Genomic DNA, 14,920 nt, shown 5'->3' with positions numbered 1-14,920 from the left:
GCTGCTTCCCATGCCCACACAGCAGAACCGAGCCACTGACTGTGGTGCCCCTTGCAAGGAGCCAAAGAGCAAATCAGAGCAGACTTCCAAAGGCAGGTCTCCACAATAGTGGGTCCACAGAGTGGCAGCCATGCCAGGCAAGGGGTCCCACATAGATCAGCCCTCAGAGGATCCAACATCAGCAGGGCCACATGCTTTATGGGGCTGCTGGGGACCCTCCTTAGTCTTCTCCCTCCAGGAGCCCAGGGGATCCTTGCTGCTGGGTCTAGGGAGACTAGAGCCACTGTGGGCCTAGATGTGGCCTCTAGCCGGGGTGAGTCTTCCTCTCCGTAGATACGCTGTGTCATGGAGGCCTGGGGAATCAGACTTCAGGAGCACCTCTCCAGCCCAACCCACAAAGGCAGGGAAACATCAGAGCAGTTGGAGTCCAGCTCCGAAAGCCATGTTTAATGAGGTCTCTCCCGGTTGGCAAGACCCCCAGAGCACCAGCTACTTCTCCTCCAGCCGTTGCAAGGACTGGGACTTCTCCTTGGGCAAGTCCTCGAGCATCAGGCACAGCACGTTGACGATCTCGTAGTACAGCTCCTGAAGTCTAAAAGATACCACGGGAGGGGAGGGAACCTGAGGACAGGGTGGGCTCCCTGCCGCCCAGACCCCACCCACCAATGCTGGCTCGGGTGCATTCACCACTTCTGGCAGATCAGTGGGGTCAGTGAAGAGCAAGGACTTCAGAGAGCCACATCAGGTGGTTGGCATCCTAGGTCCACTACTCTGCCTCTGGCCCCCTGGAGTGATTGATTTCACTCACACGTCGAGCGTGAAGAGCAGGAACTGTACTGTGGTGTCCAGACGGTGCCTGAACCACTTTTGAGCCCCAAGTGAACATTCCCTGGTCCCTCCTTTTAAGTTTGTCCAGTCTCAGAAGCCCTCTAGAGGATTTTCAATGAGAAACCAAGCTAATTATGTCTATCCTTACTCAAGATCCCACTGTGGCTCCCCAGTGCCCAAAGCCAGGATTTTATATCCTTCCTGCTCAGCTATGGCCAGTCAGTATGGCCAGCTAGCTTACAAGCCCTGGGCCAGGCCTAGCTCAGAGCTTCACATACATTTTTTTAAATATTATTTTAGTGGTAGATGGACACAATACCTTTATTTATTTTTATGTGGTGCTGAGGATTGAACCCAGTGCCTCACGTGTGCAAGATGCACACTCTACCACTGAGCCACAACCCCAGACCTCACACATACATTTTTATTATCTAATCAGACTAGTGGCTCCTTGTGGGACAGGTGGGAAAGGGACAGAGACCTGCCCAAGGTCACACAGGCAGGTAGTGGCAGAACCAGGCCAAAAGCCTCCTCACTTCCTGACTTGCCACCCAGTATGCTTTCTCTACCCCCTGAAAAGGGGTTCACAAGGAGGCCCTGGAGAGATGAAGGAGCCAGAATCTCTATATAAGTCAAAAAGGATTAAGGAGGCTGGGCGCGGTGGTGCACGCCTATAATCCCAGTAGCTCGGGAGGCTGAGGCAGGAGGATCACGAGTTCAAAGCCAGCCTCAGCAAAGTCGAGGTGCTGAGCAACTAACTCAGTGAGACCCTGACTCTAAATAAAATACAAAATAGGGCTGGGATGTGGCTCAGTGGTCTAGTGCCCCTGAGTTCAATCCCCCAGTACCAAAAAAAAAAAAAAAAAAAGAGAGGATTGGGGAGGGACAGCAGAGTTCCCCAGCCACAGGCCTGTCTACTTGCAGTCCAGACTACATATTCATGGACCCTTGCACTCTCCTGAAGGCTCTAACCCACCGGCTTGCCCTACACATGGGTCATGGATGCTCCACCCTCCCATGGCCCTCGACACAGCCCCCACTCTGAGGAAGCCCTGGGCACCAGGAAAGGCTGGGGCTGGGACTGACTTGTTGACAGTATTGTCCTGGTTGTCCAGAGTGGATAAGTAGACATCGATGAAGGGTAGGCTAGTGCCAAAATCATCCAAGACCATGGGGTCAGTGTGCCTCAGAGTCTTCTTGAAGTCCTCCACCAACTCACTGAAACTCTTGCCAACATTGCTCTAGAGAAGGAAGCAAAATGAGTGAGTAATGACAGAAAAGTGGCAGTCACGCTGCAAGGAGATCTGGGAACCCTCCATGATGGGCCCCTGGCAGAGGCCTGTTCCCAGCCCCAGGATGAGACTGAACCTTCATGGGTGAGGTAACCTCATGAGCCACCATCACCAATGTGGGGCAGGTGGCACACAAAGGAACCCGTGAGAGTCTCAGAGTGGCTAAGTGTGGCCTCCAGTCCTGGACAAACCCCAGACACAGCCTAGACAGGCAGATGTCATCTCCACCTCAGAGAAGAGGCTGAGGAGGGTCATACCAAAGATGAAGGGACCCAGCAGGGCTCCCAAAGCTTAGGCAGAAAAAATAAGCAGCACCAGGCCTCACAGGTTTATCGTGCTTGACCCACAACCTCCAGCCTGCTGTGTTAATTCCTCCTCTGGCTTTCAAAGTGTGGGGAAACCAAGATGGAGTGACACCCTGTCAGAGCCTCTTCATCCCCATCCATTCTGTGACCTGGGACTGGGCTGCCTAGCACCCAGTAAGCACAGGCTGAATGACCCAAAAGGCCCCACAGGGCAGTTCTGCCACAAAGGAGACGCCAACATTACAGCCCTGGACTCTCCAAGGGGGTCAGAGAAACAAAGAAACCAAGGAAGGAAAGCTTGGCGATGGGAGATACGGTTCTCCTGCCTCACCTAAGGCCACAAAGCCTGAGGCCACCTGCCCTCTCCACATCAGGGCCCTCTTCCCAGCCAGTACTTCAGCCCTGACTGTCCCTCTCTCTGTCTGTTGCCCCGCCTGGGGCGCTGCCTACCTGTGTCTTCATCAGCCTGTCCACTTCCTCCTGCTGCCGTTTCAGAATCACCTGCTTCTCCTCCATCAGGGTGACTTGCCTCTCCAGCATCAGTTCCCGCTCAAACTTTTTGATGGAGTCCTAGTGAGTCAAAGGGTAGAGGTAAGGAGCACCCTCTCGCTCCACACTGCCCGCGACCTGGTCTCGCCCCTTGCCTCTCCTCGCCTGTGGCTCAGGCCCTCAGCACAAAGATCCACCCCAACAGAGCCAGCCCCCAACACAAGCTGCCAACCCTCCTGTTGGCCAGGCAAATGCACAAGCTCAGGGCCAAGAGTTGGTGAGGCCCAGGAAAGGCCCACCAGGCCACCTTCACTCTGTTTCAGAGGGAGACACCGTTCTGCATTCTCCCCAGAGGCCCGGCCCACACCGCTGCCTGTCGCACCTGGCATTCCCATCCCCCACCCCCAAGCACAGCCTCACCTCCGTGTGCATGATCATCACCCCCACGAACATGTTGAGAAAGATGAAGGAGGCGAGCAAAATGAAGGCAATGGTGAACACCCGGCTCAGAGTAAAATTCCGCATGTCCAACTGTTCCTGTAGGTTTGTCCAGCCATCCACCTGTCCAGCAGGACAGGGATTGCTGAGTACCGGAGCCCAGCAGAGCAGGCTCCCATCTTACCTGTGACAGGGAAGCCCCTGACTCACTGAGGAGGAAACTGCCTCTGCCCCACATCAGCCTTTTAGCCCCTCTACATGGTGGCCTGGAAACGCAGGGCACCTCTGGATGGAGACCAGCATGCCCTGGGGTCTGTCCCCTCAAAGTCCTTGGGAGGACATTGCCGCTTGCTAGTCCCACCTTTGAAAAGACTCCACTCTTTGAAAGAGTTCAACAGAGTCTGGAATTCTGGACTTGGGCCTTGCATCCTGATTCTTGGGTGGGTTTGTAACAGCCTGTTTCCAAAAAGGCTATGTAACATGGGTTTCATTTATAACTTAAACTTAATCCAAATGAAGTATCATTTGAGAACTCTGACAAGTTTTACGGCCTTGTGGGACATATGGGAATGCTACACGGAGTCACAAGATCAGAGACGGAGATTAATCTCTATCCAGGGCCTCTGACTCGTGCAGGAAGGCCAGCCTCCACCTTCCCCAGGCTCAACTAAGTACCCGAATATGGGGAAAGCCCACTTTAGACCCTCACAGCCACCTGCTCACGCCACCTGGCAGTCCCATAAGGCCCCTACCCTCACCACTGTTCCCAAACACAGTACCGTGGCCAAGCTGAAGAGGGTGAAGAAAGACACCTCCAGGCTCCCCCAGTTATTCAGGTCACCGTTCTCTACAATTCCAAACAAGCAGAAGCCCAAGATAGCAAAGATGTACATCAGGACAAAGAGGAGGGTGAGCACAGAGGCCACGGTGTAGACGGTCTGCCCCATGGCAATGATGAGCTTCTGCAAGGCAGGGACATGCAGCTAGGACAGGGAGCCAGGCGAGGCATCTCAGAGGACAGAGATCCAGTCTGCCCCAGGTCACAACTGTCCCAGCATCTGGTGCCATGCCTGGCACACAGCATGATGAACAATTAGTGGTCGAATGAATGAAGTGAATCAGAAATGTGCTCAGATCGAGGGTTGCATCAATCTAACTGATTTGCCAGAATCGAACATCCCTTATCAGTCACCTAGGGGCAGAGGGTACACAGGATCCCAGGTCATGGATTTCAGGTCACCACGAACCACTTCCCATCTGGCTCTGAGGACATCCTAGGGTATCCTGCTCCTGATTCTCAGCTGAGGGCCAGCCCTGGGTGCTCTTGCCCCAGGCCCAGGAGGAGGGGAACCACCTGCAGGTTAGAATAGAGAGGGCCCAGAGGAATGTGGCTCCCATTCTTTCTGGACCCTGCCTTTGAAGGCAGGTCCCCAGGCTTCCCCTGTGAAGTGGGATCTGGCTTCCCCAGCACATCGTGTGACTCCCCATCATTCATTCTCCATTCTCTGGAGTTTTGCATGCAATAAGTGCTCCATATGTGTTCACCTACCTCAAATGGTTTCACAGACATAATTTCAAGGTAGATAGATATTATCAGTTTTCCAGGATGAGGGGTCAGAGACTGAGAGGAGCAAACTGTCTTGGCCAGGGTCACACTCCAGTATAACAGCAGGGCTGGGACCAATTTCAAAACCCTTTGCCTCAGGCCACGACCTCCACCCGCCAGCAACCCTGAACACAGAGGCCGATTAGCACTAGGAAAGGGGGTATTTGTAGCTGGACACAGGACAGTGAACTCTGGACAGTTGGGGTACTCCAGGAGGCAGAGACACCCCCAGAGCCCCAGGCTGCCCCCCATGCAGGATGGTTCGGCAGGAGTGAACACATGCCCGTTCATTCATCGTCCCCCTGGGGGAAGAAAATTGGTGTTTTCAGATTCATTCCAAAAGAGCTGACTATTAAAAAAAAAAAAAAAAAAAAAAAAAAACCACTATCTCTCTCCTTGCTACACAGAGGCAGAACTTCTTCCCAAGGACTGGAAAAGTAAACCAGTAAGTGCTAACAGGAAACAGGAAACCCAGTAATGGCCTGCAAATTCGGTCTGCACAGGTGGGCAGGGGGCGCAGAGGGCTGGGGAGAGGTCTGGCTGGCTGTCCCACCTCCAGGCCAGTCCACCTGAGGACACAGCCAAGCAGCCTTGAGAACAGTAGTTGTAATAAGGTCACACTCTCCAGTGGGACCCCCACTACCTGGTTGAGGCACAATCCAGGCAGCCTCTTTAATGAACAGATCCAGAAAGGGACAGAAATTGCCGCGTGCAGTGACACACCTCTGTAATCACAGCGACATGGTAGGCTGGAGCAGGAGGATCATGAGTTCAAAGCCAGCCAGGTCCCCACAGGTCAGGAGATCCTTCGCTGAGGAAGTGCTGGGCTTTCGAGGTCTGTAGCCCGGCCTCGAGTAGATGTCTGGTTTTAAATTTCCACATTCTTTGGAGAAGCAATACTCAGCATCCAGTTCCGTTCTCCTGGGTCCTGGGTCAGCCACAGCTATTCTCTTATGCCTGGGACTTTTGGGGGTGATGGCCAGGGCAGGTGGCCAGGTCAGGGTTCTGAGAGAGTCTTCCTGGGCAGCCCCTGGGATAAGGGGGAAATGGTGGGACCCTAGAGAGGTGAGGAGGAGGAAGATGAAGCTGGGCTTCAGCCAGCAGGGAAAGTTGTCCGAATAAAATGCAGATGACCAGGAGCAACGTGGTACCCAGCTAACAGAATTCTCTATGTACAAAACAACAAGGAACGATTTCCTCGAGGAGCAAGTTTATTGCCATTAGGTGGAGGGCAGAGTGCCATTTTAATGAATCAGGGGTAGAGAGCCGAGGATGTACCAGAGTGTCAGCTCTGTTCGGGGCTCCTTTAGACTTTCATTCACACAAATTAGCATGGAAGTGCAAGTCCCCACCTCCAGCAGCTCCAGCTCCCTTGGCCAGCAGGCCAGACCAGCACACAAAGCCGTGCAATCCAGGGTCACCTCTGTGCCCCTGCGAACCCAGGTCCCAAGACATTTCAGAGGCTACAGTAGAGCCACAGCCAGGGCATCAGTCTCCAAGGAACCACTCTTGGGATGCATGCCTCTGGTGAAAACTCCAAGGCCAAACCTGGGATAGACATTTGTGTACACGTGGTGTGTGCCCATGGGTCTATGAGGACCAAAGGCTGAGCAGGGGCCTGGATTCACAAGGAAAGCCTGGCTTGCTCCAGGATATGGCCCTGGGCCACTAGGGAGTCTCCCTGGGCTGGAAGGAGGCGCTGCCCCTGGCAGGCCCTCAACCTCGGGCACCTTCAGTTCTTTGCCTTCTGACCTGCTGCCCCCACACAGCCAAGACCAGTGTAGCTAGAGCCCCCGGCCTTACAAGGTGCCCAGCTGGGTCACAACAACTTCCTTCCAAGATGAAGCCCCTTCTGCCATCAGTCCTTCTCCCTGCGTGGTCCCTCAGCCCACCACGTACCACTCCCTTCCTCCCGTGACTCCCTCAGGGGTTTGGCATCCATGTCCTATGGTGCCCTCTCTCCCGGCTTCATCTAAGGATCTCCTCTTACCTGAGATTACCCTAACAGTCCTCTCCAGGAGCTGCCTATCCCTCACTGACCTGGGATTCAGGGGACCATCCTCTGCCTCGTCCCTGGAGCCCCTGACTCCATGGGCAAAGTCCCTATTTCTGGGCATGACCAAACTTCTGGCTTCCCACTCCTCCTTGTGACTTGAAATCTCTCTTCCAGGCTCACCACCTCCTTCCCCATCCCATCTTGAGGCTAGCCCGGGGGATCTTTGCAAATGACACATGATCTAGACCACTTCCTCCCTGAACATCCTCATCGTTAGTGATTCTTGAAGCTTTTCCAGGCCCCAGGAAAAGCTGAGCTACTCCCCCCTCTGATCTCTCTCACTCTGAGGCGCCCCCACCTGTCTGACCCCCTGGACCTCCAGTCTCCTTTTCTGTCCGCCTGCCTTACCCTCAGCCCTACTTGACCTCGACTCCAATACCCAGCACCTCAGACACTTCCCTCCCCTCCTCCTAGGTCACATCCCAAGGGCTGTCCGTAACCCATGAAGATGGAATTTGAAGTCATGATTTGAGGTGCCTTTAGAAGATCCGCCCCTGTTGCTGAGGCACTTTTGCCGGAGACACCAGGGAATCCAGGTGAAGGCTGACAGTGGCAGGGATGAAAAGACGTGGACAAGTCAGCAACTATTTAGGGGCCCGCGTGACAAGACTTTGAGAGAGAAGAGCCAAGTTGACACTCAGATTTATGACTTGCCTACTGAATAGGAGTGGGGGACACTCTCCACCAAAAGATGAAATCGTGGAGGAGGAGCCAGGGTTTGGGGACCTGCGGGCAGGGGTGGGGGCAGGTGATGAACCTGCAGTTAGGCATGCGCTTGAGGAGCACATGAGCTGTTCAGGAGGTGACTGGGTCTGAAGGTCACAGACAGAGGCACGGGCAGGTGGAGAGTCCTAGAAAGCAGAAAAGATCCTCCAGAGAGAATATGCAGAGGGCGGAGGGAAAGAGAACGCAGGGCACGGTCCTGAGGAAAGAACGCCACGAGAGGTCAGGATGGAGAAAGAGAAACAGTGACCAAGGACGCCCAGGGAAATGGCCACCGCATCTGGCAACCTCAAGAGGCCCGGCGCTCTGGAGGGAGGGGAAGAAGTCAGGGCTTAGTGAGGGAAGTAAGACTGGGGAGGAAAAGGGGCGGAGAGAGGGCTGGACACACAGGCATGTGACCACATGAGGGCAAGAGATGAGGGACTTGGGGGGGCTTGCTCCCAGGCCCTGTCCCTTCTCCCCCCGAGGACCAGGGCTGGTGGCTATCAGAGCAGGATACGTGACACACCCTGACTGGACAAATAGGCCCAGGCCAGCCCCTTCCTGGAGAACAGCTGCCAGGACAAACACGGTGTGTCCAGGACGCATGCCTGCCAGCCCGGGAGAGGACAAGGGGTCAGCTCCCAGGCTTGTTCTGAAAGCTTCGGAGCTCAGGCAAGGCCGGGCACCCCACAACAGGGGCAACCCAGGAAGACTTCTCGGGGGAAGCAGCACTTGCTGGGCTGCTCAACAAAGTGGGGAGACTTCCCACTGAGAGGAGCAGTAGACCTTTGGCTGTCCCGGTAAAGCGGCCACCGGCCCGGGTCACCAGAAAAGCTGGAGATTCCTAGTCGTGTAGTTCAAAGCATCTGTCCCATAAGAAAGTCAGTTACTGGCTGGGGATGGAGCTCATCGGTAGAGTGCAAGACCCTGGGTTCCATCCCCAGCACCACAAAACAGGAAAAAAGAACAAAAGCTAGTCACTTTGCAGCATGGGACAGAAGGCCTCTGTAGTCAGACACTCCTTTCAAACCTCAGCCCTGACATTTAGCTGATGAGTGGCCCTAGGTCTCAATTTATTCATCTGTAAAATGGAGCTAATAAAATCTTTCCTGCCATTGTTCATCTTAAGATTGCGACAAAGTATTCCTCCTAACCCTCCCGCTGGGATTGAACCCAGGAGCGATTACCACTGAGCCACATCCTCAGCCCTTTTTATTTTTTTATTTTGAGACAGAGTCTTGCTAAGTTGCTGAGGTTGTTGGCCTAGAACTTGCCATCCTCCTGCCTCAGTCTTCTGGGTCTCTGGGATTTTAGGCATGTGCCACCACGTCCAGCTAATCTTAAGATCAAGATAATAATGCCAGTACAGGTCACCCCACCACACAGAAGGGCACATGAACTGGAAGACAGCAGTCAAATTACCTCTTCTTATGGGGCTGGTGGCAGTGTGGCCTGCAGCCTGACCTCCCAGCACCCTGGCACTCCCAGGGCACTCACCCTGATGCCTTGGCTATAGGGGATGAGCTTGAGGATGTGCAGGGACTGTATGCCCTCGGCGATGTTGTGGTAGGGGTAGTGTATGCCCTTGATCTTGAGGAGCAGATAGGGAATGAAGAGGATGATGAGGATGAACACATCCAGAATGTTGTAGCCATCCTTCCAGTAGTCGATGGGGTCCACGTAGACCTTCATGGCGAACTCGGAGGTGCAGATGGACACAAAGATGATCTCTGAGATCTGCAGGGGTGGCAAGGGTTGAAAGGATCCAACCAAAAAGCAGAGCCCCATAGTCCCGGCCCACTCCCTGCCTGGGCGACCCAATCCGGGTCACCCCCATGCTCGAGAAACCCAGGCAGAGTCCCTGGCACACAGAGCACTCCGCGTGTGTCCAACTCCCTCCCCTTCGGTGTCTTCCCTCCTGTGCTCTAAGCCCCAGGTTTGAAATGAGGTGCTTGGGAATAATGACTGACTGGCAGAAAGAATGACTGTACGGGCCTCAGTCAGTGAGAGAGGAGAACAGGCCAGGGAAGCAGTTGGAGGCCAGACCACTGGGCCCTGGAGCCCAGGCGAGGACCAACCCCACTGTCATCTCAGCCTTGAAGGATTTTGAGCAAGGGAGTGATTAGAACTGATATACATTTCTTTCTTTCTTTTTTCTTGGTAGTGCTGAGGGTTGAACCCAGGGCCTTGCACCTGCTAGTCAGGCACTCTACCCCTGAGCTACATCTCTAGCCCCACTGAGGCTCTTTTATTTTTTTTTAAGATTTATTTTTTTATATAGCTTGTGTGTGTGTGTGTGGTGCTGGGGATTGAACCCAGGGCCTCATGCATGCAAGGCAAGCACTCTACCAACTGAGCTATATCCCCAGGCCCTAAGATTTATTTTTTTATTTGCTCTTTTTAGATGTACATGATGGTAGAGTGTATTTTGACATATTACATATACATGGAGTATGACTTATTCTGATTGGGATAACTTATTCCATTCTTGTGGTTGTACATGACGTGGAGTTTCACTGGTGGTGTATTCGTAGATGAACACAGGAAAGTTATGTTTGATTAATTCTACTATCTTTCCTATTCCCATCTCCCCTCCCTTCCCTTCATTCCCTTTTGTCTAATCCAATGAATTTCTACTCTTCGCCTCCCCTGCTTGTTGTGTGTTAGCATCAGCATATCAGAGAGAACATTCGGCCTTTGATTTTGGGGGATTGGCTTATTTCAGTTAATATGATCATCTCCAGATCCATCCATTTGCCAGCAAAATTCATAAAGCCATTCTTTTTTATGGCTGAGTAATATTCTATTGTGTACACATACCACATTTTCTTTAACTGATGCTCATTTTTAAGAAATCTGGGCTGCTGCTCAGTACAAGAGAAACAGCAACTAGGAGGTGGGGCAGGGAGGCAATGGTGAGTAGCCTCGTTAGTCATCAGAGCAGTCATCCAGGGTGAACCCGATCTGTTGAGGGGACAGTGGTGGTATGGGAGAGAAGAGGACATGTTCCAGATAGCCTGTGTGGACAGTGAGGATAGGACTTGATCCTGAACTCCAGGATGCACGTAAAAGACAGGCAGCCAGCAAGACTCCTAGGTTTCAGAGGGAGTGACTGGTAAGCAGCCGGGTGAAGGGGACAGAGTGAACTTCTGGAGGGAAAGATTTTTGAGATATGTGATCTTTTAAGGATAAGTCATAGGTGGTCACACCTCTTCATTTGAATAATATTAGAGAAGCCAGTGTTTCTATTTGTCCTCAAATGTCTTCACGTGACAACCATTTACATATACTTTTTAGTTTTTGAAATTAATATGTAACATTTAAGATACACAAAAAGATATAGTATAGACTAATATAACAACAACCATACGCTTACCTCTCAGCTTAAAAAATAAACTATTACAGGAAGGCTCTTGTGGGTCTTTCATTAATCAAATTTCTTCCACAAAGGTAACCCAGTTGTAAATGTGAAGCCTGTCATGCTCATGTATTTTATATTTTTGCCACATAGGTATCCCTAAAAAGACCTGTTATTGTCTTGCATTTTTTAGGCATTGCATAAATTGCCTGTATACTAGCATATTCTTTGACAATTTGCTCTTTTCATTTAAATTCTGTTTATCTATTAGAAGGAAACAGGGAAAATGCTTTATGTCATTGGTGTAGGCAAGGATATTTTGAACAAAAATGTAAAAGCATAGGCAACAAGAGAAAAAGTAGTCAAGTGGGGTCACATCAAACTAAAAGCTTCTGCTTAGCAAAGGCGACAATCAACAGTGACAGGACAACCCACAGAATGGGGGGAAATACGTAAAAGTATTCATCTGACAAAGAATTAATATCCAGAATATATAATGAACTCAAAAACTCAACAGAAAAAAACAAATAATCTAATTTGAAAGTTGGCCAATGATCTGAATAGACATTTCCCAAAAGAAGATAAAAATGACCAACAAGTATATGAAAAAAATGCTCAATATCACTAATCATCAAGAAAACACAAATCCAAACACTTTGAGCTGGTCACAGTGATGTATGCCTGCCATCCCAGTGACTAGGGACCTGAGGTAAGAGGATCGAAAGTTTGAGGCCAGTCTCAGCAACTTAATAAGGTCCTAAGCAACTTAGAGAGATCTTGTCTCTAAATAAAATATTTAAAAAAGGGTTGGGGATGTGGCTCAGTGGTTAAGCACCCCTGAGTTCAATTCCTAATACATACACAAAAAAGGCTGGGGTGTAGATGAGTTGCAAAGCAATTCTGGGTATAGAAAAAAAAAAGCACACTAACAAAAATGCCACACTGAAATATCATCTCACCTCAGTTACAATGACTGAAATCAAAAAGACAAAAAAAAAAAAAAATGACAAATGCTGACGAGGATGTGGAGAAAATAGAACTCTTACATACTGTTGGGGGGTGTAAATCAGTACAGCCAATACAAAAAACAGAGTGGAGTTTCCTCGAAAACTTAAAAATAGAATTACCATTCAGGAGTGGCTGAGGCAGGAAGATGGAAAGTTCAAGACCAGCCTCAGCAATTTAGTGAGACCCTGATTCAAAATAAAAAGAACCAGGGGTGTAGCTCAGTGGTAGAACACTCCTAGGTTTAATCTTCATTTGAGAGAGAGAGAGAGAAAGAGAGAGAGAGAGAGAGAGAGAGAGAGAGAGAGAGAGAGAGAACTACCATACAACCCAGCAATACTGCTATGGGTCTATATATAAAGGAAACAAAACCAATATATCAAAGCGACACCTGCACTTCTATGTTTATCGCAGCGCTATTCACAATAGACTAGAAATGAAATCAACCAAGGTTTCAGATGATAGGCAAGTGGATAAAGAAAATGTATCTATACAAAATGTAATACTATTCAGCCATTTAAAAGGACTCAATCCCTGAGACAGGAAGATCACAAGTTGAGGCCAGCCTGGGCAACTTAGTGAGACACTGTCTCCAAATACATTTTTCAAAAGGGCTGGGGATGCAATGGTAGAGCATTTGTCTAGCATGAGCAAGGCCCTGGGTTCAATCTCCAATATCATAAACACAAAGGATTAAATTCTGTGTCACATGTGGCAACATGGACAAACCTGGGGTTCCAAATGTTAACTGAAATAAGCCAGATGCAGAAATACAAATACTGCATGATTTCTCACATGCATGGAATCTAAAAAGCTGAGCTCATGGAAGTTGAGAGCAGAATAGGGGTTCTGAGAGGCCAGGGAGGGTAGAAGGAGCACGGGGAGCTTGGTTACCAGGTCACAACCAGAGAGGGGGAATACCTTATGGTGTTCTATGACACTGAAGAGTGATCAGCACTCACAAAACAGCTGAAGGAGAGGATCTGGAATATTCTCATCACAAAGAAATGATAAAATGTTTGAGATGATGAATAACTTCAGTATCCTGAGTTGATCAACACACAATGTTTAAGTGTCCCAAAAAATCACACTGTATCCCCTGAAAAGGTGCAATCATTATCTGTCAATAAATAATATGTAAAATCATGTTTGTGAGATTCATCCATGTTTATGTATGCAAACCGAGTTTACTATTTCACCCTTATTTAGCGATTCCACTTGTGAGAATACTACACTTAATTTATCCAGATACTTGCTGAGTGATATTTAGCCTATATATATATATATATATATATATATATATATATATATATATATTTTTTTTTTTTTTTTACTATTGCAAATAGTGCAATAGTACAAAAAATTTGAACAATTCTTTTTTGGGGGGCATGGGTACCAGGGATTGAACACAAGGCCATTCAACCACTAAGCCACATCCCCAGTCCTATTTTGTATTTTATTTAGAGACAGGGTCTCACTCAGTTGCTTAGCACCTCGTCATTGCTGAGGTTGGCTTTGAAATCTCGATCCTCCTGCCTCCAGAGATGCTGGGATTACAGGCATGTGCCACTGTGCCCAGCTTGAACAATTCTTCATACATTTATTATACACATGTGTAAAGTCTCTCTGTAATATAGCTAAGAGTAAAATTACTAAGTTGTAAGATGTGAGCATCTTCAACCACACTAGGTATTAACAAATTGATTTTCTGAAGTTACTGATCCAATTTGTTTTGACATCAGCCATGTGCCTATTGTTGTACATTCTTGCCAATACTTCCCACTATCACACTTGATTTTTGTCAGTCTGATAAATATGAAATATTATCTCATTTTTAATTTTCTTTTTCACTTCTGTATTAATAAGGTTGGGCATTTTTGCATATGTTTAAATTGTGAACTGTCTATTTTTAATCTTTGATAAATTTTCTACTGGATTGTTTTGTTACCTTCAGACTGATTTGAAGGACATCTCACAGATTTTGAATCCTTTGACTGTTATCCGTGCAAGCATCTTCTCCCACACTGACTTAACACACTCTTTCACCTTTTTATTGGTTATTCCTCACTCCTCCTCTCTCTTTTTCCAGAGTCTTGCAAAATTGCCCAGGCTGCCTTTGAACACACAATCCTCCCACCTCAGGTTCCAGAGTAGCTGGGATGACAAGCCTTTGTCACCGCACCCAACTCTTAATGGTCTTTCAATAACTAGATGCATAAAGAGAGAGATCACATCTTTAAGAAACTGAAACTTTCTGCACATAACAGAGTATATTTTTTCTCTTTATGTCTTCCTTAATGACCTTACACATTTTTATATTTTTCTTTTGTAGGGGGCAGTGGCAGGGATAGAACCCAGGCTCGCTTAACCACTGAGCCACATTCCCAGCCTTTTTTTTTTTTTTTTGTATTTTATTTAGAGACAGGGTCTCACTGAGTTGCTTAGCACCTCGCCTTTGTTGAGGCTAGCTTTGAACTTGAAATCCTCCTGTCTCAGCCTCTTGAGCCTCTGGGATTACAGGTGTGTCCCACCACACCCAGCTACATATTTATATTTTTATCTATTTAAAAGTCACATAAATTAAGGTTTGCATCTAAGTACTTTTTATATTTTATAGTTACTATAAGTTTTATCTTTTTGTTGCTGATACAGCAAATAAAATAATGATTTATTAGTAAAATGCTCAGAGAATGCTGAATTTATTATTCATTAACTTTATAGTAGTATTAATTTAATTAATAATGTTCCTAATTATTTTGGGATTTCTATGCAGAAGTCATATATCATTTTTTTTTAAACACAGTATCTTTATTTTATTTTTATGTGGGCTGAGAATCA

The 14,920-nt window shown here is 48.7% G+C and overlaps 1 protein-coding gene across 1 annotated transcript in view; it reads right to left on the bottom strand.

Moving 5' to 3' along the window:
• Positions 1-489: 489 nt before the first annotated feature.
• The window catches only part of Catsper3 (cation channel sperm associated 3), a 31,868-nt gene continuing 17,437 nt past the window's right edge, over positions 490-14,920 (bottom strand). Inside the window, exons 3-8 of the mRNA XM_058586643.1 lie at positions 9,217-9,456; positions 4,132-4,314; positions 3,335-3,475; positions 2,876-2,995; positions 1,915-2,069; positions 490-592 (exon numbers count right to left, since the gene is read on the bottom strand). Coding sequence (XP_058442626.1) covers positions 490-592; positions 1,915-2,069; positions 2,876-2,995; positions 3,335-3,475; positions 4,132-4,314; positions 9,217-9,456 — 942 coding nt within the window. The remainder of the gene's footprint in view (positions 593-1,914; positions 2,070-2,875; positions 2,996-3,334; positions 3,476-4,131; positions 4,315-9,216; positions 9,457-14,920) is intronic.

Source organism: Marmota monax, unplaced genomic scaffold, assembly GCF_021218885.2.
Source record: "Marmota monax isolate L192 unplaced genomic scaffold, Marmota_monax_Labrador192_F-V1.1 WCK01_AAM20220418_F8-fsc00196, whole genome shotgun sequence".
Lineage (NCBI taxonomy): Eukaryota > Metazoa > Chordata > Mammalia > Rodentia > Sciuridae > Marmota > Marmota monax.
This window is presented reverse-complemented; position numbering and strand designations above follow the sequence as displayed.